The 26917-nt window shown below is 52.5% G+C and overlaps 10 protein-coding genes across 10 annotated transcripts; 6 read left to right on the top strand and 4 right to left on the bottom strand.

The window, feature by feature from the left end:
- Positions 1 to 901: 901 nt before the first annotated feature.
- Positions 902 to 2549, bottom strand: ACET3X_008552 (uncharacterized protein; the record flags this gene model as incomplete). The annotated part of the gene is made up of 4 exons (XM_069454737.1): positions 902 to 1270; positions 1318 to 2176; positions 2232 to 2388; positions 2441 to 2549. 4 exons carry the CDS (start codon positions 2547 to 2549, stop codon positions 902 to 904), a joined length of 1494 nt encoding a protein of 497 aa, XP_069304154.1.
- A 321-nt stretch (positions 2550 to 2870) lies between these two features.
- Positions 2871 to 3866, bottom strand: ACET3X_008551 (uncharacterized protein; the record flags this gene model as incomplete). Its single annotated transcript, XM_069454736.1, has 1 exon — positions 2871 to 3866. One exon carries the CDS (start codon positions 3864 to 3866, stop codon positions 2871 to 2873), a length of 996 nt encoding a protein of 331 aa, XP_069304153.1.
- A 924-nt stretch (positions 3867 to 4790) lies between these two features.
- ACET3X_008550 (uncharacterized protein) lies at positions 4791 to 6497 on the top strand (the record flags this gene model as incomplete). Its single annotated transcript, XM_069454735.1, has 1 exon — positions 4791 to 6497. The coding sequence occupies one exon, from the start codon at positions 4791 to 4793 to the stop codon at positions 6495 to 6497; it is 1707 nt and encodes a 568-aa protein (XP_069304152.1).
- A 344-nt stretch (positions 6498 to 6841) lies between these two features.
- ACET3X_008549 (uncharacterized protein) lies at positions 6842 to 7346 on the top strand (the record flags this gene model as incomplete). The annotated part of the gene is made up of 2 exons (XM_069454734.1): positions 6842 to 7208; positions 7264 to 7346. The coding sequence occupies 2 exons, from the start codon at positions 6842 to 6844 to the stop codon at positions 7344 to 7346; spliced, it is 450 nt and encodes a 149-aa protein (XP_069304151.1).
- Positions 7347 to 7824: 478 nt separating this feature from the next.
- On the top strand, positions 7825 to 9961 carry ACET3X_008548 (uncharacterized protein; the record flags this gene model as incomplete). The annotated part of the gene is made up of 2 exons (XM_069454733.1): positions 7825 to 7943; positions 7999 to 9961. The coding sequence occupies 2 exons, from the start codon at positions 7825 to 7827 to the stop codon at positions 9959 to 9961; spliced, it is 2082 nt and encodes a 693-aa protein (XP_069304150.1).
- Positions 9962 to 10597: 636 nt separating this feature from the next.
- Positions 10598 to 11220, top strand: ACET3X_008547 (uncharacterized protein; the record flags this gene model as incomplete). The annotated part of the gene is made up of 2 exons (XM_069454732.1): positions 10598 to 10644; positions 10707 to 11220. 2 exons carry the CDS (start codon positions 10598 to 10600, stop codon positions 11218 to 11220), a joined length of 561 nt encoding a protein of 186 aa, XP_069304149.1.
- A 1210-nt stretch (positions 11221 to 12430) lies between these two features.
- On the top strand, positions 12431 to 14241 carry ACET3X_008546 (uncharacterized protein; the record flags this gene model as incomplete). The annotated part of the gene is made up of 2 exons (XM_069454731.1): positions 12431 to 14099; positions 14156 to 14241. 2 exons carry the CDS (start codon positions 12431 to 12433, stop codon positions 14239 to 14241), a joined length of 1755 nt encoding a protein of 584 aa, XP_069304148.1.
- Positions 14242 to 16670: 2429 nt separating this feature from the next.
- On the bottom strand, positions 16671 to 17588 carry ACET3X_008545 (uncharacterized protein; the record flags this gene model as incomplete). The annotated part of the gene is made up of 1 exon (XM_069454730.1): positions 16671 to 17588. The coding sequence occupies one exon, from the start codon at positions 17586 to 17588 to the stop codon at positions 16671 to 16673; it is 918 nt and encodes a 305-aa protein (XP_069304147.1).
- Positions 17589 to 18138: 550 nt separating this feature from the next.
- Positions 18139 to 20816, top strand: ACET3X_008544 (uncharacterized protein; the record flags this gene model as incomplete). The annotated part of the gene is made up of 2 exons (XM_069454729.1): positions 18139 to 19374; positions 19434 to 20816. 2 exons carry the CDS (start codon positions 18139 to 18141, stop codon positions 20814 to 20816), a joined length of 2619 nt encoding a protein of 872 aa, XP_069304146.1.
- Positions 20817 to 21954: 1138 nt separating this feature from the next.
- ACET3X_008543 (uncharacterized protein) lies at positions 21955 to 23562 on the bottom strand. The gene is made up of 2 exons (XM_069454728.1): positions 23230 to 23562; positions 21955 to 22992 (listed from the first exon to the last, which is right to left on the bottom strand). The coding sequence occupies exons 1-2, from the start codon at positions 23536 to 23538 to the stop codon at positions 22096 to 22098; spliced, it is 1206 nt and encodes a 401-aa protein (XP_069304145.1). The 5' UTR covers positions 23539 to 23562; the 3' UTR covers positions 21955 to 22095.
- Between the last annotated feature and the right edge of the window lie 3355 nt (positions 23563 to 26917).

The raw sequence follows: 26917 nt of genomic DNA, 5'->3' as shown, positions 1-26917 counted from the left end.
TTCAAAATTAGAAACCTGAATTTCCATCGCAGGGGTCGCACCGAATCGACATCCACGGGTACCTAGCAATGTGCTGTCGCGCTCCACTCGACGCGCGCTTGTTGTTCCTCGCGGTCCTCCTCGACGCGCCCCGCTTTTACACTCCCAGAAGCTTCACTTTTACAGAGTAGCACGTCGCAACTATCGCGGACTCTTCATGCATGGTCTTGGATGAGTTCTTTTTCGATCTCCGAAACATTATGCATTTACAGCTGTATGGCGGAAGAGCAAGGTAGTTGGGACACATACCCGCCCGATCCACAGAATTGCTTGATAGCGCCGTGTTGCTAGTAGCGTAAACACATCCATCATACCTGGGTAGCAATGCATGACATTAGCATATTTCCATCATCACGGACGTGACGGTCAAATCGCATGTCTATGATCTCCTACTACTCAATGCAGGACTGGGGCCGTGACACATCAGCAGCGATACGCATCAACATAAGAGACCCAACGACAGCTCATAGACACGCTGCAAGAGCTCCCCGATGTCAATAGCTCGTGCAGTGTTAGTACAGCCCGTACGCACCATTGCACGTCGCAATGACCATGAGGAAGAGTAAGAAGAATGAAGTTTTAAACAGTGAATTGAACATGTCTAGCAATAAGCTATATCGCACGTCAACACGCAATCGACCACCTTTGTCGCAGAAAGCTTCGACGCGCCAAAAAACGCCGGCATGCCCATGATCCCTAACGCCATTTTCCGGTATGCTACATTTGAAGGAGCTGGTATCCAAGGATAGAGTAGTAGTAACTATGACATGTACACGATTTTGTGGTGTGCAGTGCTTTTACAGGCAAACAGCGATGCGCGCTGTTGCTTTGTTCGGACGTCCATCGTTCAGATATTGATCGTTTAGTCGGAGTCGCTGTCAGAATCACCCTTGCTCTTCTTCTTGTCCTTCTTCTCGGCCTTGGCGGCCTTCTTCGCAGCCTTCTCCTCCTTCTTCTTGCGCTTGCGCTCGGCCTTGTCTTCATCGCCCTCCTCGTCGCCCTCGCCACGGCTCTTGCGCTTCTTGCTCTTCTTGTCGGCGACCTCGGCTTCCGCCTCAGCCTCTTCGGCAGGTGCGAGACCCGTTGCGGGAACGGCAGGAGCGGCGAGGACCTCGGAGGTGGACGTGGTCTCAGCAACAGGTGCGGAAGCGCCCTCAACGTCGTTCCTGTTGAAGTCCTTGTACTCGGTGTTCCACTTGGCAGGAGTCTTGTCGTTGGGACGGCCGAATTTCTGGACCTGTTAGTATAGCGCTCGCGAATCTGGCGTTGATAACTTACGTCGAGTGTGCCAGCCTCCTTCATCTTCTTCTTCTCGGTGGCGACGGGGCCCATGCCCCACCTCCTGGGGTAAAGGTCGCGCTCCATGATCACGCGCTTGATCTTCGCAACAACACCGTGGTCGCACGATGACATCTCGACGGCTGACATTTGCGCGTACGCGAGCGCAATAGCCTCACCCTTGGTGGTCATGAGGACAACCTCCTCGTGGATCTCGATGCCCTTCTCGAATCGCAGCAGACCGGGAAGCATGAGCTTAGCACCGTAGCAGATGGCGTTGACAGAGCTGTCCTTGACAACGATACGCTTGTAGCTCATCAGAAGACTTTCGAGAGGTGCGATGACCCTGCGCAGGTAGGCCTCGTCGCGGTTGTTGTCGTGCAGCCATTGGGCATCGAGGACGTCGTGCAGAGTGACCAAGTCCTTGGTCTCGTCCATGGCTCCAGACCTGACACGGCGCAGCTCCTGCATGTGGGCGCCGACACCGAGCAGAAGACCAAGGTGCACGCAAAGAGTACGGATGTAGGTTCCGGCCTCGCAGCTGACCCAGAAGACACCGAGCTGCCTCTCGTTGTCAAACTCGTACAGCTTGCTCTCGTGAATAGTTCGGATACGGAGTTGACGCTTGACGGCGGAAATGAGCGGGGGGCGCTGGAACAGAGCTCCGGTGAGCGTCTCAAGGGCACGCGCAAATTGTGCCTCGCCTCCAGGAAGCTTGTCGTGCAGGCGGATGACGCAAACGTACTCCTTTCCGGCTCCCTGCTGAGACTTGACGAGACGGGTGGCGCGATCAATGCAGACGATGAGGCAACCAGTGACCTTGGGGTCGAGAGTACCGCTGTGACCAGTCTTCTCGACTCTTCAAAGCGTGTTAGCTTACTGCGCACGAGAAAAACCACAAATTTTCTTCCTACCTCAGCATGCGCTTGATCCATGACACGACTTCGTGAGAGGATGGGTTGGAAGGCTTGTCAAGGTTGATGACACCAGAGCTAATGTACGACTTGAGGTCTCGCGATAGCGGCGCGCATCCGTTGGGGATGGGAGTGTAGTGCGATGTGCGAACGAGCACTGTACGCGCATTAGCAAAGCATTCTGGAGCTATGGGGAAGCTGCAGCATACGGTCGCTGTAGTTCTTGAGCAGCAGGGGCCAGTCGCTGGTGTCGATGGCAGGCGCAGCCGCCGCTGGCTTGATCACATACGCGTCGGGGTCGGTCTGCACGAGAGCCATGGCGATTATTGTGTCGGGTGGTGGTGTTGCAATTGGCGATGCGATGTTCTCGAACTTTTGCAGAGGTTTTTTGGCGGAATCCATTCTATTGGACGCATGGACCACTCCACACGGAACTTCTGTCGGGCCGTCATGCATCAGATGTGCGAGGTGGCTGGACTGCAATATTCGGCAGCGTGGCAGTGATCGCACGGCATATCACGGAGAGGCATTAGGCGTCAATTTGTTGTAATGGTGTTGCATTATTCGTACAAAAAGTTATCATCGGCAGTAGAACGTGGCTATCCTACACAGGCACCTATTCTTCAGTGACCAGCTATCCTAGTTCACTACCTGACCATATTCGTTACTACGTAAAGTGGTAATGTCCCCACTGCGGACCCCCTGGTTGTGGTTCAGTATCTCGTTGTCTCCAGTACTGCGAAAAGTGGTTCCATCCATCTTGCCATCGACGCCCCGTTGGACGCCAGGTTCAACCAGACTGCCGTGACTGCTGGGTACATCCGGCCAGAACGCCTCCTCAGCATCGAGCAGCGCTCTCCAGATTGGGTCAGCCCTGGCCTTGACCTCTGCCCATTTTCTATCATCTCGATCAACCGCGTCGCTTACGCCTTCATTGAGGATGCGCTCAAGCTGCTCCACGAACATGAGAAAGTTGCGGTTTGACCAGTTGGGAATAAATTCTCTGCGCATTGCCCCGCCGTCCTGGTCGTTGTCGTAGTTTCTAGGAGAAGATTTGGCGTCTTGTCGGCGAGCCCAGGACCAGGCCTCATAGTATACCTTTTCGGTTGCCCATAGCAAGACGGCACCTTCGAGCCATGGTAGGAATGTGTTTGGTTGTTGGGAGGCGACACTGGCGAATAGTGCTTCGTAGCGACGAAGGCCTTCTGACTTGGCATCCTCTTGTAATGGTGTGGGCGGGAGATCGATTTTGTAGATTTCAGCTACTTCTTGGAACAACCGTAGCTCTCTCTCCCCATTCTTGATGGCAGACTCTAACCACGCGACAAACCGTGTTGGAATGTCTGGCTCGTCACCAGGCGCAGTTGTCGATTTATGTGTGCTGCGGACGAGGTTGAGGGTGTGGTTGATAATAGAAAGATAGCCTTGAAGGTATTGCCTGTCGTTTGCAAGCCATTGAGCGATCAGGGGTTTTGGTAGGGTGCCCTTTGCGGCACGCTCAAGGAAGGGATGGCTGGTAACGCGGTGCAGTTGTTCGTTGTTAATAGCGAGGAGATGGACTGTGATTGCCCACGGGAGGTTGGTGGGGTCGAGTTTGCTCTTGCTGGCCCAGGTTCCGGGGTGGTGGTGAGGCATGGTAAATATCGTTCGCGTAGGATCTGTGATATCTGTATGGAACGGTGTATGTATTCGATGAGGTACATGACGGGAGACGGGCGGGGTCCAATCTACTTATATGCTGGAGTTACGATGCCTGCCAAGCAAGACGATGGCTCCGAGGAGACGGAATTACGTGTAGAGGCTGAGGTATAGGAGCGTGAAGCTATCGCCAAGGAGGATCGATGGTGCCCAGGTGTTGAATGGAGCGCATGACGTCGGACCGGGTCTACCGGAGTTTGGAACGTTCTGAGTGGTGCAGAAGCACGGCGACTCGGAATCTAGAATCACATCACACAACTTGGCCATTCATTTCTCAGCGGAGCTCTTGGCGATATGAGGCTTCTACACGCTAAAATACTTGTTCATGCAGAAGTCTGTGGCTGAACCATGGCGGAGCTGCTTGGCGCATGACGATGCCGCCACCCGTGGGCTGCTGCTGGTGTGATCCTCTGATCAACCCGGACATATTCGGATAGCGATATTAGTGTACATGATCATATGGGCAAGCTGCTCAGTCAATGAACGTTTTGTGTGCTTGTCGGTGTCAGCACAATGCCAGTCGTTTGACGTCTACATGACCTCTTTCTGGCGTGGACGCTCATCACGCCTCCGCATATGGCATGTCGAGATGCGTAATACGAGCGGGGTGGAAGAATCTAGGCAAACTCTAACTTATATCCCGATGGGTACTTGGAACATCAAGGAATCTTGGAGATGGTCTTGATGTTTGACCTGAAGAAGTACAGACCCCACCTGCATGTGTGAAAGCAGCCCCCGAGCTGTCGGGCGGCGCCTTAGCGCGGCGCGTCATGCTGCCGTCTGCACCGCGAACTTTGTCGTCGCGAACACCTGTCGACTCAACAATAACCGAAGCCACAGTGCTGTGCGTGCCAGACGATAATGGATTTCTCCGCAGACGACGAACAAGCTCTCAAGCAATATCTTCCCAGTGAATTTGGCAAGAAGGATGGCTCCGTAAACGTTGAGGCGCAAATCGAGCGCGCCCGTAGGCCAGTGGTCGACGAAAGCAAGCAGGCGAAGAAAGAGGCCGGTTCGGACAACGACAAGGATTCCGACGATGACGATGATAGTGATATGAGCGACGAGGAGGACGAATACCCGGTTTCTCACGAGTTGGTCATCAAGACCCACGACCGCGCAGTCACGACGATTGCGCTCGATGCATCTGGGACACGACTGGTGACTGGAGGAAACGACTGCACACTCAAGCTGCATGACCTCAGTGCGCTCACACCGAGTACGATCCGCGCATTCAAGACGGTGGACCCCTTCACGACAAAACCCTCTCAAACCGCAGAATCGCATTCGGTACATCAGGTCCTGTTCGGTCCACACTCTGGGGGCCAGTTCCTATGCATCACCGCAACTTCACAAGCGAGACTTTTCAGCAGGGATGGAGAACTCATATCGGAGTTCGTCAAGGGCGACATGTACTTGAGGGACAAGCACAATACAAAAGGACACACAGCCGAAATCACGAGCGGCGCATGGCATCCGACGAATCGCGACCGTTTCGCTACAGCAGGCACAGACAGCACAGTGCGGATATGGGACGTGAACAAGAGGATGAAGCAGGAGGAAGTCATCGTGCACAAGTCGAGAGCTGCCGGCAGCGCAGGCATGACAAGGATGACAGCCATCGCATGGGGCGCTGCGGCCGAGGGAGGAAGCAGTATGCTTGTGTCAGCAGCACTAGACGGAAGTCTGGTCATGTGGGGCGGTGAAGGACCATATCACCGACCAACAGCAGAAATTAAAGAAGCACATGCGAGGGATACTTGGACGAGTGGGCTGGACATTAGCGCAGACGGCAGGCTGGTCATCACAAGAGGAGGAGATGACACGATCAAGTTGTGGGATACCAGAAAGTTCAAGACTCCCCTCAACAGCACATCACATCCATCAACGTCTTCGCAATATCCGACATCAAACATCAAGTTTGCGCCCAACTCGCAGAGCATAGTCACAGGATCAGAGACTGGCCACCTTCACATCCTCAACCCTGCAACCCTTCGCCCGGAGCTTGTCACACCGGTAACACCAGGCTCTCCTCTAATCACAGTCAACTGGCATCCCAGACTCAATCAGATTCTCACAGGATCAGCCAACGGCCAGACAACAATCCTCTTCAGCCCCAAGCTCTCCAGCGCTGGCGCTCTCACAATCCTCAGCAAGGCACCCAAGAAGCGGCATCTCGATGACGACCCATCTCTCACGGTAGATATGGACCCGCTCGGCATGGCTGGTGAAGCGCATGATCCTTCGGGCAACGCAGCCTCCTTCTCCGCGCGCCATCCCACCATCGGTCTCACAGCGTCAGGCAAAAGCAGGGACCCACGGAGACCGCATATTCCAGCTACGACGCCCTTTGCGAAGTCTACCCCTGACCAGAAGTACGTCATGGAGCAGATTGAAGGCAGTGATATGAGGGACGAGGATCCTCGGGAGGCGCTACTCAAGTATGCGCTGAAAGAGGGAGAGAAGGCCGTCTTCACGGGTGCATGGGAGAAGACTCAACCAGTCGGAATCTACAAGGATTATGATAGTGAAGAGGATGAAAGGGAGAAGAAGAAGGCGAAGCGATAGTCGAATACGGGACGCAGCCCGCTGGATGAGCGACTATGAAGAACTTGGGCTGTCCACAGGAGGCGTTTGAATTACAAAAGCATATACCCTGTAGCAAAAGAGACTATGGACTAGTTAAGTTTCCTTATGAGCAGATGATGACCAATGGCAGATGAGTGGAAGATGATGTGCAGATGAACGGCAGGGAGTGGCGCACGTGTCAGCGCCTTAGCGTCCAAGCCCAACTTTGCCCAAACCGCGTCGCGCCCCCCGCCTCGCATCACAACAACGTCCGCCCCACAACCGTCAATTCGACCGCCGAAAAGTGTGCAACCCGCCAATTCCGCCCCAAGACAACAGCGACCATGTTCTCCTCCACGTTCCGCGCTGCAGCTCGCGCGCCCACATCGGCCTTCACACGTAGCTTCTCGTCCACCCGGCCCTCGCAAGTCGCGCGCATGACCATCATTGGCCGTCTAGGTGTTGCCCCCGAAGAAGTCACTGTATCCGGCGACAGAACTCTAGTCCGATACGTAGTAGGAACGAGCTACGGCAAGGCCGATGACAAGAAGACCAGCTGGTTCCGGATTGCGAGTTTCGTACAGGGAGCACAGAAGGACTTCTTGATGAACGTGCCAAAGGGATCCATGCTCTACGTTGACGCCGATGCGCGCATGGAGACGTACCTTGACAGCGAGGGCAACAAGAAGAGCAATCTGAGCTTGGTTGCACGTATGTTTTCCGAGCCGTGGATGAGCGAGGGAATGGATTGCTAATTTCGGTGCAGGCAACTTTGACGTCTTGACCCGTGCTCGGACTGAGGAGACGGAGGCTAACGACGAGGGTCTTGTTCAGGAAGGTTCCGGTTAAACGAATGGGTTTGCCTGCTAGTTCGACCATGATATTCCGCAACGACAGTTCTCTTATAATACCCGCGAGTGGAAAACGTAGCATGCTGGATTGAGGTTTCTTGATGAAGCATGTCTTGCGTGGCGCCGTAGCATCTCTTTATGGGAATTCTCTTCACGATATTTGAATGTACGACTATGGACTGACAGTTCACTTTGTACAATCTCTATCCTGGCTGTGGCGTGTCTTGGGATTTACGGAATGATACCTTTTTTCTTCAAAACGCATGGACATCTGCCCACCTCCAGGCGATTGCGGTAAGAAAACCTCTCTTGCCACGACGTCGATATTGAGGCATCGTTTGAGCAACTCGAGTACTACATTCTTGCAAACTACCCACTTGTGCACGGACATGATGCGGCGAACGAAGACCTCCGAGTTGGCCCATGCCGACTTTTTGTAGCACGGCGTCTCAACTCCAACACCGCAATTCTACATGATGCACAGAGTCGTGCCATTGCCAGCGCGTCAGCTCTGGGGCCACGCGCCTCGCGTACGGTCGTTCAATCGTTTTACTCGCCGTCCGCGCACATTCGCGACTGTGTCTGGCGCCGATCGGTACGCCACTATATTTCCAAACCCCACCACTCGACCAATTCTGACTCTGATATAGACCATACGATGTGATAGTTATCGGCGGCGGTCATGCAGGATGCGAAGCCTCCGCAGCAGCAGCCCGCTCCGGCGCACGAACAGCCCTCATAACGCCTTCCGTCCAAAACCTCGGTGTCTGCTCCTGCAATCCTTCTTTCGGCGGCATTGGAAAGGGCACTATGCTTCGCGAAATCGATGCTCTGGACGGTGTGGTTGGACGTATTGTGGATAAAGCCGGCGTACAGTTCCGGGTACTGAACAGGAAGAAGGGCCCTGCAGTGTGGGGACCCAGGGCGCAGATTGACAGGGCGCTGTATAAGAGATACATGAAGGACGAGATGCTGGGATACAAGGGGCTTAGTGTCGTGGAGGGCAGTGTGGCGGATATCATCGTGGATAGGACGCAAGAGGAGAGATCGAGGGCCCAGTATGGGAAGATTACTGGTGTGAGGTTGGAGAGTGGGGAGATCATACCGACAGGGAATGTTGTCATAACGACTGGCACGTTTCTTGGTGGCGAAATACACATTGGGCTTGAAGCATATCCATCAGGTCGCATGGGCGAAGCTGCGACGTTTGGACTGAGTAAGAGCTTGAAGGATGCCGGTTTTACAATGGGAAGACTGAAGACGGGGACACCACCACGACTGGACGGAAAAACGATCGACTACAAAGTTCTGGAAGCGCAAGAGGGTGACGACCCACCCATGCCATTCAGCTATATGAACGAGCGTGTACAGGTCGAGAACCAACTACTGAATCACGAGACACGAACAAACGAAGCGACTCACGACATAATACGAAACAACCTCGACAAATCTATACACATTCGCGAGACCGTCAAAGGACCGCGGTACTGCCCTTCGCTGGAATCGAAGGTAATTCGCTTCGCAGACAAGACATCGCACATTGTTTGGCTGGAGCCGGAAGGTTTCGACAGCGATGTGATCTATCCCAATGGAATCTCTTGTACAGTCCCTGCAGATGTACAAAGCACCATGCTCAAGACCATCAAGGGGCTTGAGAATGTGAGCATGTTACAACCCGGTTATGGCGTAGAATACGATTACGTTGACCCACGTCATCTTCGCTCTACACTTGAAACGAAGAACATCTCGGGGCTCTTCCTAGCAGGGCAGATCAACGGCACAACCGGCTACGAAGAAGCAGCAGGCCAGGGTGTAATCGCTGGTATCAACGCCGGCCTGAAGAGCTTAGGGAAAGAAGCCATGATCTTGACGAGAGCGGATGGATACATCGGCATCATGATTGACGACCTCATCACCAAGGGTGTCTCGGAACCGTATCGTATGTTCACCTCCCGCTCTGAATACCGTATGTCCGCCCGCGCCGATAATGCCGACACGCGTCTCACAGCCATGGGTCGAGCCGCCGGAGTAGTTGGCGACTCGCGTTGGAAAGCGTTCGAAGACGAAGCCGAGCAGATGGCCACTCTGACACAAGTCCTTCAATCTAAGACTATGGGATGGACAGACTGGAATAAAGAAGGTTTCCCTGTTAGAAACGACAGCACCAAACGCTCCGCATACGATCTCCTCCGTCTACCAAACACGACCCCATCAAGCCTTGCAAGTCTTCTCCCTGAAATCAGAGAATTCACACAACGCATACAAGACCGCGTGCATATCGAAGCCACATATGCTCCATACGTCGCCGCCCAGACTGCTTCACAGGCCCGGTGGCTCAAAGACGAGAGCCTCAAGTTGCCACTTGACCTCGATTACGAATCTATCTTTGGGCTGAGCTTCGAAGAGAAGAGGGCGTTGGAGGTAGCCAGACCGGAAAGCGTAGGCATGGCTAGGCGGGTTGAGGGTGTCACACCAACAGGTGCGCTGAGGTTGCTGCAATATGTCAAGGGCGTGGGGAAGGAGGAGAGACAGGCTAGGATGAAGGAGGAGATTGAGGCGAGGAAAGAAAAGTATAGAGGTGCGACTCCGGGGCTGAGTGTGGAAGGATTGTAGGCCGAGTGGTTGTGTGGAGGAAAGATGATGTATTATATGGCATTGGGCGGCGTTCTTACTCATACTGGGCGTGTTGGGATAGGCATAACGTGGAGGCGGCAAGGGTTGGAGAGGGATGTCATCTCACATAACGTTTCGATATACGCTGCGCAACTATTATGCATTTGATCGTCCTTCTTACTCATCGCTAGTCTTCCGCCTTATACCTGTTGTCTTGTTCTCTAGCATCTGAGAACTTCAGTCACGTAGTGAAGTCCCGAAGACGGATCCACAGGACATCCGACGTATGATCAACATGGCTTTACTCTCCGTGTCCCCAATGTACCTCTCGAACCACCGAGCATTGATACTGACCAAATCGGAGCCAACCAAACCAACCCCTGAATCCCACCCTTCATCGTCGATGCGGTACCTAATTCTGCATAAAGAGTAGAAAGGGGCTGTGCGTAAACAAACGGATTCGGGATATAGTGAGTAATAAGTGTTGTGTAGAGGCCTTGAGTACTCACATTCACTACCACTCTCTCGCTTGTAAGCGAAACGATAAAGTACGACTTTATCACACAGGCCGTTCCACGTTCGCCAACCATCGAAAGTAATCAGTTCGCTCAACGCAGCTCAACTCTAGTTGCAATAATGGCCTCCAGTCATGCACCAAGCGGCAAGATGCTCCCAAACTTTCTGTAAGTATTACGGTATACAAATAGCTCCACAACGTTTGAGATCAAGCTAACATACATGACAGAACCATGAGCTTCGACATGGTTACTGTAAGCGTCGGCGAAGCAGATACAGCCGTCAACATCCCCGTCTATCGCGATCAGCTTTCGGCCGTCTCGCCATACTTTCGTGGCGCGTTCGAAGGTTCTTTCAAAGAGGCTACGGATCGCAATCTGCCCTTGACAGACGTCTCCGAACAGACTTTCCGCATGTTCCTGCAGTGGATGTACGTACAAATCAGTTCCCAGCCTGGTGGCGCTTCCAAGCCTGCACCAGATGCACTCGTCGATAAACCCACAACGAAATCTGAGGACAAGATCAGAACAATTCCTGCGATCGACGAAGAGGGCTACTATGATGAGGATTTTCCGAACGGCGGAAAGATGTACAATTCGAATTGGAAGGACTTGGAGCCAGAGAACAATTACCAGTTGATGGTTACTTCTTTCCTGCGCCTCTACGTTTTCGCCGACAAGTACGACGTCCCCCAGTTACGAGAAGACATATTGACTGCCTTGGTAACGCATTGGCATATATAGAACTGGCGTTCTGATCCTTCCTGGGACGTGATCGAGTTTGCATACGCGAATCTACCGCAGTCTTCTAAGTTCATTCGCTTCTTGGTGTTTTCCACGGTTAACTTTTGGACTCCCCCGCGTGAGAATGTTGCCGAGAGGCTGTACAAGCTGAAAGAGATACACAAAGACTTCGCTTTCGATGTCGCTATTATGAAGGTCGAGAGATACACAGAGAGGGTTTTCGTGAAGGCGAAGCGCAATGTCTTTTCTTGGTGGCAGGAGATTCTGCCCCATTCCTGCATCTTGCACGAGCATCCAATCTACGACAAGCAGCAATGCCGAGAGCGCACTCGTGGACATCCATACATCTTCACCACGCTCATTGATGCGTGCGTGAAAGACGCCTCGGGTATGAAAGAGTGGTGCAACGAGGCATAGGTATTTCGGGGTACGCGCTAGAGCGCGCAGAAGATGACGAACAGATTGGTGTCAAGGGTTCAAGATTCCAAGCCGGCCTCTGAGATGTGACAGACAGCCAAGACAGGAGTTTGAGACCTGGAACAGCGCTACTGTACCACCGTGGGGACGAATACATTACTTGAGACTGCCGGTCAATGTGGGTCCTCAGCAAAGCGGCACAGAACGGCCGCATGGGCTAAATTTCATCGAGTATGGTTTCAGTGGGATACACCGTAGAAGAAACGAATCAAAATGGCCTTCTGGACAAGCTATATGTGACTAGGTGAAACTTACGAGACGAAGCCAGGCCCGAATCCTGTGATGCAGTCTCGGCTCACGAACCCCAGATTGCTAGCGAAAAGCTATGGCCATAGCTAAAGTGGATGCAGGTGCAAGGATTTGTGGGCCTCAGATTTGTCGATCCCGTCTCCGGCGCAGGACCCTCTTGTTTCGGCGAACCTGCTCGTCGCATTCGCGCACGCGTCGGCGGCACCACGGTTTATATAGTTTCTTGGGCTTTTTGACACGGCTGAAATGCTTCGCAACATCGTCTTCTGACGCTCCGCATCGCCCTTTGTCTCGAGTCAATTCAGCTGGCGCGCGCATTTACCCGTTAAAATCCTCTGCCGTGCTTCATCGCGGTGCGCCATTGAGATAAGAGAACGGCACGAGGTTGGCTAGTTTTCTCTGTCGCGTCTACGCGCAGGACCTGGATTCGAAGAGATTGGCCTTCTAATCACGCCTCTCCAGCGACGGCATTTCAATCGCAGCCATGCCAGACTATCCATCCACACCACCGCCCAAGTCGCCCTCGCCAGTGACTGTCCCGCGCTCGGCCAGCCTCCCGCGTCTAGCAAGCTCAAAGCTCTTTCTTCCTACACAGAACGAAGCTTCGGCGATATCTACGCGCGGACATCACCTCCCTTCGCTACTCAACAGCGCGCGTCGGCCGTCGACAATACGCAGCAGTGAGCGCCGGGGCAGCGACACGGACGATGAAGACTTGGAAGCATACAGAAACGGGCTTATGATGCCTTACGACCGGGACTCGGATCGGAGGAGCAGCGTAGGCGCGCATGTGCTCAACACGCCGCAGATGAGGAGCCAGCGCTTAATTGGCAATTCCAACCCCAGGTACAAGTGGGAAAAGTACTACAAGACAGAAGAAGAGCTAAAGGGCATGAAGAAGCCGATACGGGAGTACTATGAGCGCAACAACCAGCTTCTGCAGCACTACTTGTATATTGACCGCTTGCTCGACTCCTCACTCCCGCATAATCTCATCCAAGAGTACACCAACCTCGAATCCGGCGCTGTCAAGATCCCCACTACCATTACCGAAGAGTCGTCAGTCGTCAGCACCCCACTTGCTGTTACTCCCGGTAATGGTACGAACGGCACAAACACACCTGGCTACTACAGCGAGAATGGGCGAAGTGGTTCGTCAGGTAGTCTGAATAACGGCAATGGCGCACAAAAACCCATGGTCAAGCGCACACCCAAGAACCTCTACAAGGTACCCGAAGCAGACGAGAACACCCCGCTTCTCGCACACGATGATGCCGTAGACGACGAAGAAGACCTGGAACTCGCCAACTCGAAGTTAAAAGATTGGGTTCCCGAGGAAGACGAAGACACTGAAAGTCCAATTGTCAAGCTAGCGCTCTACGTCAATCTCAGTGCAAACACTGCCCTGCTGATCATGAAAATTGTCGTCACAGTCTTGACTTCGTCCCTCTCGGTGGTGGCTAGTTTAGTCGACGCAGCCCTCGACTTCCTCTCCACCGCCATCGTATGGTTTACATCCTGGATGATTGCGCGTCAAGACAGATACGCCTACCCGGTCGGTCGTCGACGTCTCGAACCCATCGGCGTACTCATATTCTCTGTCATCATGATGACGTCCTTCTTCCAGGTCGGCATTGAAGGCATTTCCAGACTGACCGGACCCGACCATACCATTGTACAATTGACCGTACCGGCAGTCGCAATCATGGCCGCTACAGTCGTCATCAAAGGCCTCTGCTGGCTCTGGTGCCGCCTCATCCGCAACTCCTCCGTTCAAGCACTAGCCCAAGACGCAAAGACCGATGTTGTCTTCAACACCTTCTCCATCCTCTTCCCGCTCGTGGGCTACTTTGCAAAGATTTGGTGGCTCGACTCACTCGGTGGTATCTTGCTCTCCGCTTACGTTATTATCAACTGGAGTGCTACCTCTGCGGAGCACATTCGCAACTTGACTGGCGCTAGTGCTACGGCGGATGAGCGGAACATTCTCCTCTATATGACAATGCGCTTTGCAAAGTCTATCAAGAGGATTCAGGGATTGCAGGCTTACCATGCGGGCGACAAGCTGAACGTCGAGGTAGATATCGTGGTTGATGAGAATCTCAGTTTGAGGGATAGCCATGATTTGGGCGAGAGTTTGCAGTATGTGCTTGGTAAGTTTTCCTCCATTTCCTTCCTTCCAAGGATGCACGAGCTAATGAGCATACAGAAAGTGTACCGTACGTTGATCGCGCGTTTGTACATATCGATTACACGGATTACAACTTCCCGACACATATGTCGCAGCAGGAGTGAGCTGAAGATGAGCCTGGCACTAAGCCGGCAATGCACATAGTATTGAACCAAAAATCCTTAGATAGGATGAACCTAGCTCGAAGCTGGATGCATATTACTTCATATTCTCATCTCATAACTATGCACCCATGAAGTTTTCTCGAACCCATATGGTAAGCGTTGATTTGGAAGAATAATGACGAGGTCTGCCGTGTTCCTTTGTCCTTGACGAGTTCGAGAGATTCCATGGTGTTTTGGCCAGCTGTGCAGAGGTAAGCATAGTCAAGAAGAGTTCCGTGACTATGATGAGAATGTGTAGAAGTCACAAGTGGACTGAGTGCCTCAGGAAACTTCTGATGCGAAAGAGATATGTCGTGATGGGAGCTGGATCCGACAACCAGTTACTGAGCGCATCTTCGTATACCCCGCCGCTTTTCTCAAAACACATGTCTATCTACGACTGCCGCTGAGACTTTTCAAGTTGCAAGCGCTCCCTGTCGGGCATACAGATACTGCTGAGTACCTTGTCCGGCTTGAGGCGTATTTCTCGTAGAATCCGAAGGCACTGTTCTTGCGGACGGGTAACAGCAGAGCCACGCCCAAAATCCTCCATAGAACAATCAGAATACAGTTCTGGCTTTGTTCCATCCTCAGATCGGAATGACGCAACAGAAACTGTTGTCAGTGGCGCTCTCGTAGGAGTCTAAGGAAGGGATCGGATGGCTTTATTGCTAACAACACCTTGCATATGGGCGCAGGAAACACCGTTGGGATAGAGCATCAAAGCGCTATTTCGAAACGATAAGTCGTGAACAAAGGGCGAGGTTTGAGGTATGGGTTGCTCATTACGTAGTGATGTGATATATCGGCGAGGCACAGTCTGACTGCAAACTCGAATGGTATCGCGCCGCAGTATGGCGTGTGGTCATGTCTCCTTGCTGAAGCGTACATTGTAAGCCCCAGACAGTGCGAGGTTGACATGCATCTTCGTGCAGTGTCACGTGGAGAGCCAGATACAAGCGGCAAAGGCTGAACTCGGGGCTGATTCTGTCAACAAGACACCGCTAATATTAGCACTGCGTTCCTCCCGGTAGTTCAAGGTTTCGAGGAGTGAGTCGTCGATGTTGTTGCATGTGAGGTGATAAAGACGGCAATGACGCTAGAGCCCCGTTAGCGCACCCAACACAGCCTAGCCAGTTTTGCTGCCGCCTGCCAAGCGCACCAACATCGATCAATATTCCAGGCTTTTTCCGACAACGACACCACCTTTCGACATCCGACTACTCACAACAAGCAGTCAAGATGCCGGTATGATATCACTCCCCGCGGCTACGAACACGTCTAGGGCCCGTTATTGACCCTTTTACAGTCCCAGAAGTCTTTCCGCACCAAGCAGAAGCTTGCGCGCGCGCAGAAGCAGAACCGCCCCATCCCTCAGTGGATTCGCCTGAGGACCGGCAACACCATCAGGTACGCACCGCCCGCGACACGCACATTCTCGCCGCTTTCGATCATCGCTGCTGGATAGCCCGAGAATCTCACAATACGATAACGAGAGCACGAGACTGACATCCCACCTACAGGTACAACGCCAAGCGACGACACTGGCGCAAGACCCGTCTCGGTATCTAAGCGTATCGCCCCCGACAAACCATCCCTCACTCGATTCTCGATTCCCAATCACTACTTGTTCCTGCATCGACAATCTTCTCCACACGAAACGAGCGAATACATTGGGAATTTCGCACATGGCGGGAACCGAGCGACCAGTCTTCTAAGCGAAGTACATCTGCAAACGAGGGATGTTATGGGTGGTATTTCTTTTCACGTTACCGGATACCTACCTACCTCTCATTCATGGCGCTTTGGGTCTGTAAATGGGAATGAAAGGAATCGATTCATGATGGTTTAGATCCTAGGCAGTGACGAATGAAACCACATGCTGGGTCGCAACAAATGATTGCTGGAGTCCTGATGATTGTGATGTGGAGCTTTACGCATCCAAGACGTAGATGCGGAATGCTTAGCAGGCGTCGCTTCTGTCACGAACGCCAAGTGCGGGGTGGCACTTGGATCATTCTCGGCTTATCGTTACGTATGAGCCTGTGTAAACTGCACCTACACTGTGCTCTCTTTAGGACTGTATATTACTGCGGTATTCGTATCTAACAATGATGCTCGTGATATTGACGTTGTTCCAGACTTGCCAAACGAAATCTCTCCAACAATATCTTCAACACTCCTACCACCATCTATGCTCTTGTCTGCTCCCGACAGTGCCGGAAGACCCATAGCCGCTCCTTTGAAGGCGTTTTCCTCAACAGGCACCTTTACAGAAGTTCCTTCGACCCAGGGCGTCACGAAGAATGAACTCTGGACACCCTGCGTCACATGTCCGGGATAGCCAAGCTGTTAAAAAAAAAGCCATAATATCGACGTCCCCTGCCCCATCACCGTCCGTCTCTCACCTGGAACTTTGGCCTCTCCGTCAGATCCACAACCAAACACGTCTCCTCGCTCTTGCCCGCCGTCTCGTACAAACTAACAACCCCCCTCTCAATCCGTAAAACCGTACTACTGCCCGCATAGCAGACACCTTTCTCCATTCCACACCGATTTGCAAGGATAACAAATATAGGCTTGTCCCCTCTAGCGTCAACCAGCGGCTGGAAACGCTCAACCCAATACGCTACTGTCGCAATATCTGGTTGTGATGGCTCTTGCATGAGTTCGGTGGGCGTAAGGTGACATAACCAAGCCATGCTTACGCACACAATTTGCGATTGCGACGATAGAGCGAGGGAGGAGAATTCGTAATCGGACCATGGAGAGACAAACTTGTAGGGATTGATATCCATGCATATCCCCATTGTTACCTTCCCCAGATCACCTAGCTGGCCAGCGTAGAAGGGCGAGTCTGGTGATGAGGCGTCAGATAGCTTGTGCGATCTTGACCCCGGGCCCTCAGACGCCCATGTTTCGTCTGTGTAGTAGAGAAAGGATTTCCGGTAGTTGTGCAGTATCTCTCCCTTTGGTGATACGGTGACGGTGGAGTTGTACTGCGTTTGGCTGTCCTCTGGATTGGTATCAGGGATGGTGACCTCTGCATACCCAACTGTCACGTGGCAATTGTAGTGTTTTGCTACTTGCTGCGCCCATTGCGTGGAGATTCCGGATGTAGTGGGCTCGAGAAAGGGTTTGATTTCCTCGAGCGATTGGAAGTTGTAGCCTGAGAAGGCGAGTTCAGGTAGGACGAGCCAGGTTAGGTCGCTGGGTATAGCGGTGGATCGGAGGATTTCGTCGGCTCTTTGAATGTTCTCTTGGACGCGTCCAACTTCTGGGGCAAATTGGAGACAGGCGATCTTCATGCTTGCCGTTCCCTCGGGTTGAACTCGGGTTACTTGGGCTTCTGAAGTAGAATTCTCGAGGCGAATTTGGAGTACTTTAAGGGCTTCTAGGGAAAGCCTTGTATCTTTCACTTGAATCAGGCCAGACTGATAGGCCAAATAGTTGTTAGTTTCCCGCGCCGTCAGGAATGTGCCGATTGGTGCTACCAGGCACGAGTAGTGGTCTATCCGTGTCACTAGATGGATACGCTTCCTGATTGGTGACAAAAAGCAGCATAAGGCCGGGTCCAGTGACTAATGTGGATGGTGTGCTTTCAGGAAATGCGATCGCGTGAGTATGGCAGTTCAGACGGTCGCTCTGTTGAGGGTATGAATGCCCCACCAGACGATCGGGACCCTTGCTCGGAATGACAGCCAGCCAATCGTGCCATTTGCGCATTTGGGCCTAACTCGATGCAGCTATGACGCGCATAACTTTCGATGAATTCACTCAGGCCTCGACATCTGACGCACCGCTCCAGCACCTCTCGTCATGTGCCACGTCTCTCGGTAGTTGTTCCATCCGATCGCAATGGCAGGCAGACGGCTCGTTGATGCCGCCAAACTCTTCAATGCCTCGAGGTCCATTGCACAGAAGCACATCGCGCTCCGATCGAGCCAGTGGGATGCCTACAACAAGACCTCGTCGTTAGCCAAAGCCGTCAAGAGTCAGACAGACCGCGTCACCCTCACAGCAGCGGCTGCCATCGCCCTCTCACAACGCCTCAGCGAAGAAGCCCCCTCCTACGCGAGAGCTGCAGCGGACCGGGCGACGAATACACAATGGACACAGCCGGCCGACATACCTAGAAGAGAGACAGTGGGGAAGGAAACACCAAAACAGGGTGTAAAAGAAGGCGTGGAGCAAGACCACCACTACGATCGATCCGCTCAGAACAGTGCTCAGGCACCCCCGCCCACCGACGAGTTGGAGGTTGAGCAGAAGAAGGCTCCCAGAGCACCACTTCCAGACGGGACGATACCAAGCCATGGCTTGACCCTCGAACAGGAGGAGAAGGGTCAGGATACTTTCTCGGAGAGGCCGGTACACGAAGCGCCCAAGGAACCTCTGGCTGAGGACCAGGGTGAATCGATCCGTCACAAAGACGAGAGCATCAAACCGGTAGAGTCTACAGAGACTACGATACCATTACCCGGAAATCCTAGAGGCGCTTCGACTCAAGCCGCTGAAACCATCCCCGCACACGCGAACGACCTGCAAAAGACTCCCATATCCCCGCAAGCTGAGAAGCTTCAGAGAGGGCATGACAGAGACGTCTTCTACACGAGATCGGTCGAATCGCAACCGATAACCTCATCACAACCTCAAACACAAATACCGAAGACGTCAGCAACAAGTCAGCAAAGCGATGAACATGTAGAGGACAAGCAAATAAATCAGGATGTGTTCTATAATCCTCCGAAGCCTGGGCAGGAACAAGTGGAGGATCTACCAGAGGGCATCAACACAGACGTCTTCCACTCAAGAAAGGTTGCAAGGATGTTAGGAAGTGACCCCTTCTCGAGAAAAGAATATGCGGAACGAAAGAGCAGTGGTAGACACCCACTCGATGACAGGCCGGTACCAAAGACTAGCGGTAGGCATCCACTTGACGACAGACCTATACCGCCAGCGCAGCAACAAAGTCGGCCTTTGACACAGCCGAAGTCGACACAATCGCCTCAGCCGGCTACCACCTCGAGGGAAATGGAAGACCTGGCATCTCAATTGGCCCAGGACGTGCAGTCAAGCGCGGCTGCGTCTGAGGTATGAAACATACATCCGCTTGCCTGAAGCCTGCTGATTTGCTGACAGATATACAATAGTCGCCCAATGAGGTAGCCACACAACCAGAGAAAACTTCCTACGCGCTGCGAGAATCGAGAGTCCCTTCATCACGGTTCGGTCGTATATGGCAGTATGCTGGTCTAGGCACAAGCATGGCGCTCGGAGCTGTTGGCGAAGGTTTCCGACGAGCGACCGGCGGTGCTGCGTCAGCAACTGGGTCGCTGATGCTCAGTCCTGGGAACATGGAAATACTAGTCGCGAAGCTTTCGCGCATGCGAGGTGCTGCTCTCAAGTTGGGGCAGATGATCAGTTTCCAGGACATCAAGATGCTGCCGCCCGAGATCCACGACGTATTGCAGCGAGTGCAGGACAGTGCAGACTACATGCCGGCCTCGCAACGGAATAAGGTCTTGAGCAGCAACCTTGGAGAAAACTGGCGTGACCTTTTCGAATCTATCGAAGATGTGCCTATAGCAGCCGCTTCGATTGGACAGGTACACAAAGCAGTGCTCAAGTCCAACGGCCAGGTAGTCGCTGTCAAGATTCAATACCCTGGCGTTGCCAACTCGATCGACTCTGATCTCAGCAATCTCTCCCTCTTGCTGACAGCATCGCGTCTTTTGCCAAAGGGTCTATACCTAGACAAGACCATCGCCAACGCTCGAACAGAACTAGGTTGGGAGTGCGACTACACACGCGAGGCTGAATGCCAAACTCGTTTCCGCGACCTCCTCCAAGACGACACAGACGTGTTCACCGTTCCCAAAGTGTTTCCCGAAGCCTGTGGTCCTACTGTGTTGACTGCAGAGTTTATGCACGGCGTCGGCGTCACCAAGCTCAAGACCCTTACCCAAGAGCAACTCGACTGGATCGGCACCCAAATCCTACGTCTCTGTCTACGTGAGATCGTAGAGTTCAAGTTCATGCAAACAGACCCGAACTGGACAAACTTCCTCTACAACGCTTCTGCCCAGAAAATCGAACTGTTGGACTTTGGCGCTTCACGAGACTACCCAGACAAATTTGTTGAGCCCTACATCAAAGTTCTCATTGCAGCCTCCAAAGGCGACCGCGACTCTATCCGCGACCTCTCTCTTGAACTTGGCTACCTAACCGGTGGCGAGAGCCCCGCTATGCTCGACGCACATATCCAGAGTGTGCTTACGCTTGCTGAGCCGTTTAGTGGCAGTGGACCCAAGGTATACGATTTCAGAGACCAAACCATCACGGACAGAGTGCGTGGTCTAATTCCAGTCATGGTCAAGGAGAGGCTTGCGCCGCCGCCTGAAGAGACGTATTCGCTGCATCGGAAACTTTCGGGGGCGTTCTTGCTTTGTGCGAGGTTGGGATCGAGGGTTCCGTGCAAAGAGTTGTTTAGTAAGGCAGTGGAGACGTATGAGGGGAAGGCGGTGTTGAAGTAGAGTGGAAGGGGGGTAGGATGATGTGTTATAGTATCATGTATTGTATATTGTCATTGTTAACACCATCAAAACTTATGAACATTCTTCGAGGAAATGAAATTTGCTTCAGACTGTACTAGCCGCTTCGATGGCAAAATCATGGGAATCCTTAGGTCTTATTCTTCGTGCTTTGTTTTCTCCCCGCTCAATTTTTACATCCATATCGCTTTTTATTCGTACGTCAAATTTACACTCTTAGCACGCTGATATCGTTTCCCATTCCCGTTTCGACATAGAACAAGGTATTGTAGATGGGCTGAGAGACTTGCTGGTGTAGGCTTTGAGAGTAATGTGGGTACACGTCGACCGTCCGCAGTCATCGAGCACAATCACCCATATAGACAAAGCAAGAGATCCTTATCCAACAACTGCCACATTTGAGTTAGAGGCTATTCATGAAACCTTTGAGCTTTAAAATAGTTTCAAGCTGCCTGTGATCAGATGGGCGAAACCATGCCATGGTATATCCTCATGTAGAGTAGGAACGGCGAGTGAAAAACCATATCATCATCGGGACTAAAATTTTGTGTAAAAAGAGCTAGGAACTTACATGTGCTCGTAGAACAGGAACGCTGATGATAAAGCGTACAATATAGGGCGATGAAAGATCCATTGCATGTCATTCATGACAGCCTTGAGTCGCAGGCATGACCCATTGTTATACAAGTCGAGGAGTGCCGTGAAAAAGATCTAACAGCACTCTTATGTGCAAGTCCTCGTGGCCTGAATGTGTATACACCAAGAGTTCTTAATTATTAAAGATGATACAAGATGACTCATTTTGACTCACTTGATGTCGTACGGAGTTAGTGTACATCGCACGTGTGTACAGGGGAAGATTTACCCCAACAACTCTTTCACTGGCAAATAAGTTACTGTAAAGTTCGCTCGGGTTTGATATGCCTTGAATATCAAGTGACTTGTTGATCGAAACGGTTCATTGGATGCACAAACATAGTAGTTTACACCTGCGCGCCTGCGAGCGGCATGCATTCCACTTTGATCGATATACATGTTCCACTTGCTCTGCGAGATACTGGAAATTTACATACGCACCACAACGAACAGACTGACATTGGAGAGAGCGGCGACACGGGAACGATTGTAAATGGGTAAGATTTTGGTGGTTGAGGAACCTAGAATTGTATTTTACACATTCGTCCCTCCGTGTTTACGCATTCAACGTTGACTGTCAACACCTGCCATCCAGGACGATACAACAACGCTGTAACAACACCAATCAAGCACTTTTATTTCCTAGCTTCTTGTCGGCTTCTTTCTTCAACTCCTCTTCAACCTCTCCGTTGAACCACAGATACGCTGCAAGCGCAATGAAAGAACCGTATCCACCTGCCATGATCATCCTACCACGGAAACCTTGCTTTCTCTTCAAGGCTTCATCTCCGCCCAAGATGACTACTGCTTTCTTCGACCATGTGTACTCGAGGCCGCTGTACAATGTCGTACTAGCGACGATAGCCGAAATGCCCTGAATCATCGTCTTAACTCCTTCTTCACCTCCCAGCACATCTTGAATCGACATGAGCAAACCACCCGCTGCAGACGTAGTGGCGGAAGGATCGTGCAGCAAGTTAGTGCAGAGCAGCGTGCCCAGCAAACTCAACTGCAAGAAAGTGTTGAACTTGGAGATGGTAGTGGGGTGTACCTCTGCACTCGGCAAGCTGAAATCCCAGTACCTTGCTATCGTCTTGGGCGCCGGCAGACTGGCATACCGATAGTAGAATGCACTCAGCGCCAAACTGACATCTCTTCCTAGGATCAGCGCGGCGAGTGGCATCGGTAGACTACCGTTTACTGCCAAACACGTTACCAGAGTTGTCATCAAGAACTTGTCGGCCATGGGGTCAACGACACTCCCAATAACGGTTTGGAGATTCCAACGCCGGGCAATCCAGCCATCGAGAAGATCGGAGAAAGCGGCGTAGGTAAAGAGGGTGAAGGCATAGAGATGGTGGTTGTGTATGATCAGATATCCAACAACAGGAGTTGCGATCAGGCGCGAGAAAGTAAGAATGTTGGGGATGTTCCAGATTTGCTCGTGACGCGGTTTGTCGAGTTTGAGAGTGGACTTTAGGGTTGTAGCGAGTTTGGCGGAAGTTGAGGCGAGCAGAGGCTGCTGGTATGCAGTTAGCTAGAAATTCCGGTAATACAACCTGGTGCTATCTGTGTGGGATAAAATCAAGTATCTCAAGCGAAATGAGTGAAAGTGTCAAGTTGAGAAAGCTTCCATAGTCCATCAATTCAGAAATAGATGAGTACATGAGGGTTCGCAACACCGATTGGATCTGGGATGCGACATTGAATCTTGAACATGGCTGAATCACAAGTTGTTAGAAGAAAATTGCGCACTTACCTCAGTGCTGCTCCTAGACGCCGAAGAATTTGGTGCTTCGTCTTCGAGCTTCAGTCTTCGCGTGGTTGACGTACTGAACAGACTAGCGGGCCGAATACCACATTGCCTGTATGGTTTGTACACAAAAGTATGTCGGCTTGCTTTGACGTCATCGCGAGTCCAGGTACAAGAGGCACGTGAGGAGACTGAACACAGCGTTTGTCGATGCTGTGTAAGCCGCGAAAGCGTTCTTAGGCTGGCAGATGCGTCTGCGAGAGCTGCAACGGTGCGGAAAGGCACATTGGCCCCCGCCGTGAATGAAGGAACCATTGATGCTGGTGCCTTCGCGTGTTCATTGTCGCGCTGAGAGGTCAGCTTGAGGCTCGCGGCTGCCGTTGGAGTTTGCCAAGGCCCACTAGCGACAAAAGCAAAAGGCGCCTCACAAACGCTGTCTTCACTTCCTCTCTGCACTCCGAGTAACGATCGAGCAGAATGGCTTCGATTCTAATTGTACGGGCATGCGATACCCGTCTTGTGCAAAACGGCACATGAACGTTCAGCGCGAACTCCTCTTCACCACACACCTTGTCTGCGCGCCAGATGAACAAAGTGTACGGCGACTGAAGCTACAGTGCTACACTGGCCACGGAAACCTTGAGAATACTCACACGCAGACAGCATGACCATGCACCCGATAGTGTTTTGCCACCAGAGAATGTTGGTTCGAGGCTACGGGCCGTCCATGCAAGCGCGTCAAAAAGAGCGCCTAGCCACCACGGCGACACGGCGATAGATGCATCTTTAGGGTCTGGTAAACTTTCCACATTAAACAATGTGACGCATCCTAGACGACGCCACATGCACCGATAACGGGATCTGACTCTTGGTAGTGTTAACGGCTGCTCGGCACTGTCGTGATGGCTAGGCTACGCTTTGAAAGAACTGGAATCACGTTAGCAGCAGTTGAAACGGCTGAGAAAGTATAGGTAGAGAGAAGCTTCAGCTCGGCAGAGCTTCCCGGTTTTCGAGGCTTAGTTGAAGCGAGAATCAGTCCGACTCCCCGTTCCACAGGCTGGACATCTATGCTTGCAGGCTTGCGCTCTTGCCACCGCACTTCGACATCGCCGAAGACAATCCGCGCTCGCAGGGAGTATCATGCGTTCAGACACCGCGGACGCCTGGTTCAGCTGTTCCGCCGCTTCTCCACGCATCGTCGGTCTCAGACTGGCCCGCGGGATTTTTGTCAAGTTCCGCACTCACTCAGACTTCCCTGCTGCAAGGTCATGGTGCGTAGATCACTTCTCTTGTCTTCCGGTCAGGTTCTTCCCAGCCTCGGGACCGTATGGCCCTCACTTGAACCAAACACCACTCGTCTCCCTTGATCAGTATGTCGCGATAGCCGCAAGGCGTCACGAGAACGGGATCTACTGATCGCCCGGATCTTACCGAGCTATGGAATGAGCCGTCGAATCACGCGCCATGTGAGAGACTGGAGATTTGCTATCGTGAAGTTGCAGAGTCCAAAAACGGAGGCAAAAACTATCGATTCCAGTGGGGTTGGAGACCCTCTGCCAATCTCCGGGGGATAGGATGTTAGCCTACGTCCATAGCACGTCTCTGAGACAGGAAACTGCCTGTAGCCTTTGCCCCTAAGCGCACTGGAACAGGTGTTGCTATTTTCGCCACTCGAAAGCTCCGGCAATCCTGGGTGACTCTCTTCTCTGTGTGCTACGGGCCGCCTTTTTGAGTGGCTGCAGTAGTTTGTCTCCAGCATTGACTTTGGGTCTGCCCTGTGTCATGCGCTGTGCATCACGACACTAGGACACAGTCGGTGGCTTCGCTTCATTAGTAGCCCACTGTATCCGCTCAGGAACTTTAATCGTCCTGCGTCCACGCCGTCAACTCACCTGAGAGTATTGCGCAACTACGAGGAGCGGAGTGGGGCTCAGGCGGAAGGCACGTAGAAACGTTCCAGAAGAACGTAATGCAAACGCAGGATTCAGCTCTGCACAGTTTGCGGGAATTGTTCGGCTTATACGACCAAGGTACACTTTCCATGTCTGTCTAGCGCTGGATCTTCAACGAGCACTTACGGATCTCCAGATCACCTCAGGCTCGAGCCGGCGAGAACTACCCACGGCCAGTTTGATCACCCCGCCATACGCTGATAATGGCAATGTCGTCGTCGTTGTCGTGGACCCTTCTGCAGAGTGACAAATTGACATGAAACTGCCGACACTCTGATACCCGGCCTCCGATATCTGATACACGGATGGCAGATCAACGATCCAAACGCGGAAAAGACCCTGCTTCGGCTGCTCTGCCCACGTTGCCATGTGCATAGAGGTGCACTGACTTGGCTCGTTACGCCTGCCGGAATCGAGCAGCTTCAAGCATGCGACATGAGCCTGGCAAGTCTGCTTGCGCAATGGGCGAACTTAAAGCTCTTGACTTGTGGATTTTGCCCAGGTCGCTTGATGCAGACTAAAAAGGGGTCCATCAAGTATCGATGCGGTTGCAACGGCTAAACTTGCCAGGCTTACTCTATTGCCGTCGGCTGCTCGACCAGGTCGCCAAAACATATTACTCAAGACGCCTTATCGACGGAAGTGCACACCCGCCATCCCCTTTCGTGGGGGGGATTTCCTATCTTGTTGCCGCAAGTCATGACTTTCCAATAGCACTAACGGTTATTCAATAATTCAGTTGGTAGTTTGCGGCGCATGCATCTGATCTAGTCGTACTATAAAATGGCATGTTAAGGACAAGCGCAGATTTTGCATGCCGGTCCTAATCACAGACGAGGTTGAAGCGAAGGGCATTCCACTTTTGACCGGCATCTCGTGTCCCGTTCCGGCAGTCGGCCTGAGGGCCAGGAGTTTCAGGAGCGACTCCAGCCTCCGCTAACGCAGGTACACTTTCCCACCAACCCAAAATGTTGCTTGCTCCGTCAAGCGTGTCATCACTAGTACACTTGTATCCCCGCGATGGTTAGTTTTCGGCAACGGTACTGCACGTCTACGGTCGAGCACGAGTCTCCGCATGAACGGCGCCGATGATTGTGTCGAAGATTAGGATATGGGTTCGCCCGATGATCGTATCCGACGCGAATATACCGAAAGCATCGTACCATCCGCACGTGGTCGAGAAACGTTGATTAGTGTAGAGATGCGACTCATTGGATGCATATGGTGGGGTGTTATGAAGCCAGCATTCATGTGCAGCTCCACCAGCAGATATCCCCACCCTGTGAATTGCAAGCAAAAGCTTGGAGCGCAGGTATGTACGCGGTGTCTGCGACATGGAATCTTCACAACGCATGAATGTCCAAGTAATGGTGCCCCATTACATGCCAAGCGGACAGCGCTTGTACGCGAGAGGGAATGCCGCCGAAGGTTTTGATTCATTCCCCGGCCAATGAGCGCAGACATGGGGTGGATAACGGCTAGCCAAAAGTAAGTTCTGAAACGAATTCCGCTATCTCACTGGCTTGCGAGCGGAGCGTGACGCCGAGCAGCGAGGCTTGAGTCCATGGCAGAGGGCGCGCGCTCTTAATGTTTGGACGACAAGTACGGGAGTTGAAAAGGTGACGCGCAGATGGCGACAGATTGGATGGGAATGCAGCTCCGCGATGAGATTGAGATTTGCAAGAGACGAAGGCCGCTCCCGCACGCTGGCTAAAAAGCGCGTTTCAGATGGAGATCAAACG

The sequence above is a fragment of the Alternaria dauci genome, chromosome 8, assembly GCF_042100115.1.
Source record: "Alternaria dauci strain A2016 chromosome 8, whole genome shotgun sequence".
In the NCBI taxonomy this organism is placed as follows: Eukaryota; Fungi; Ascomycota; class Dothideomycetes; order Pleosporales; family Pleosporaceae; genus Alternaria; species Alternaria dauci.
This window is presented reverse-complemented; position numbering and strand designations above follow the sequence as displayed.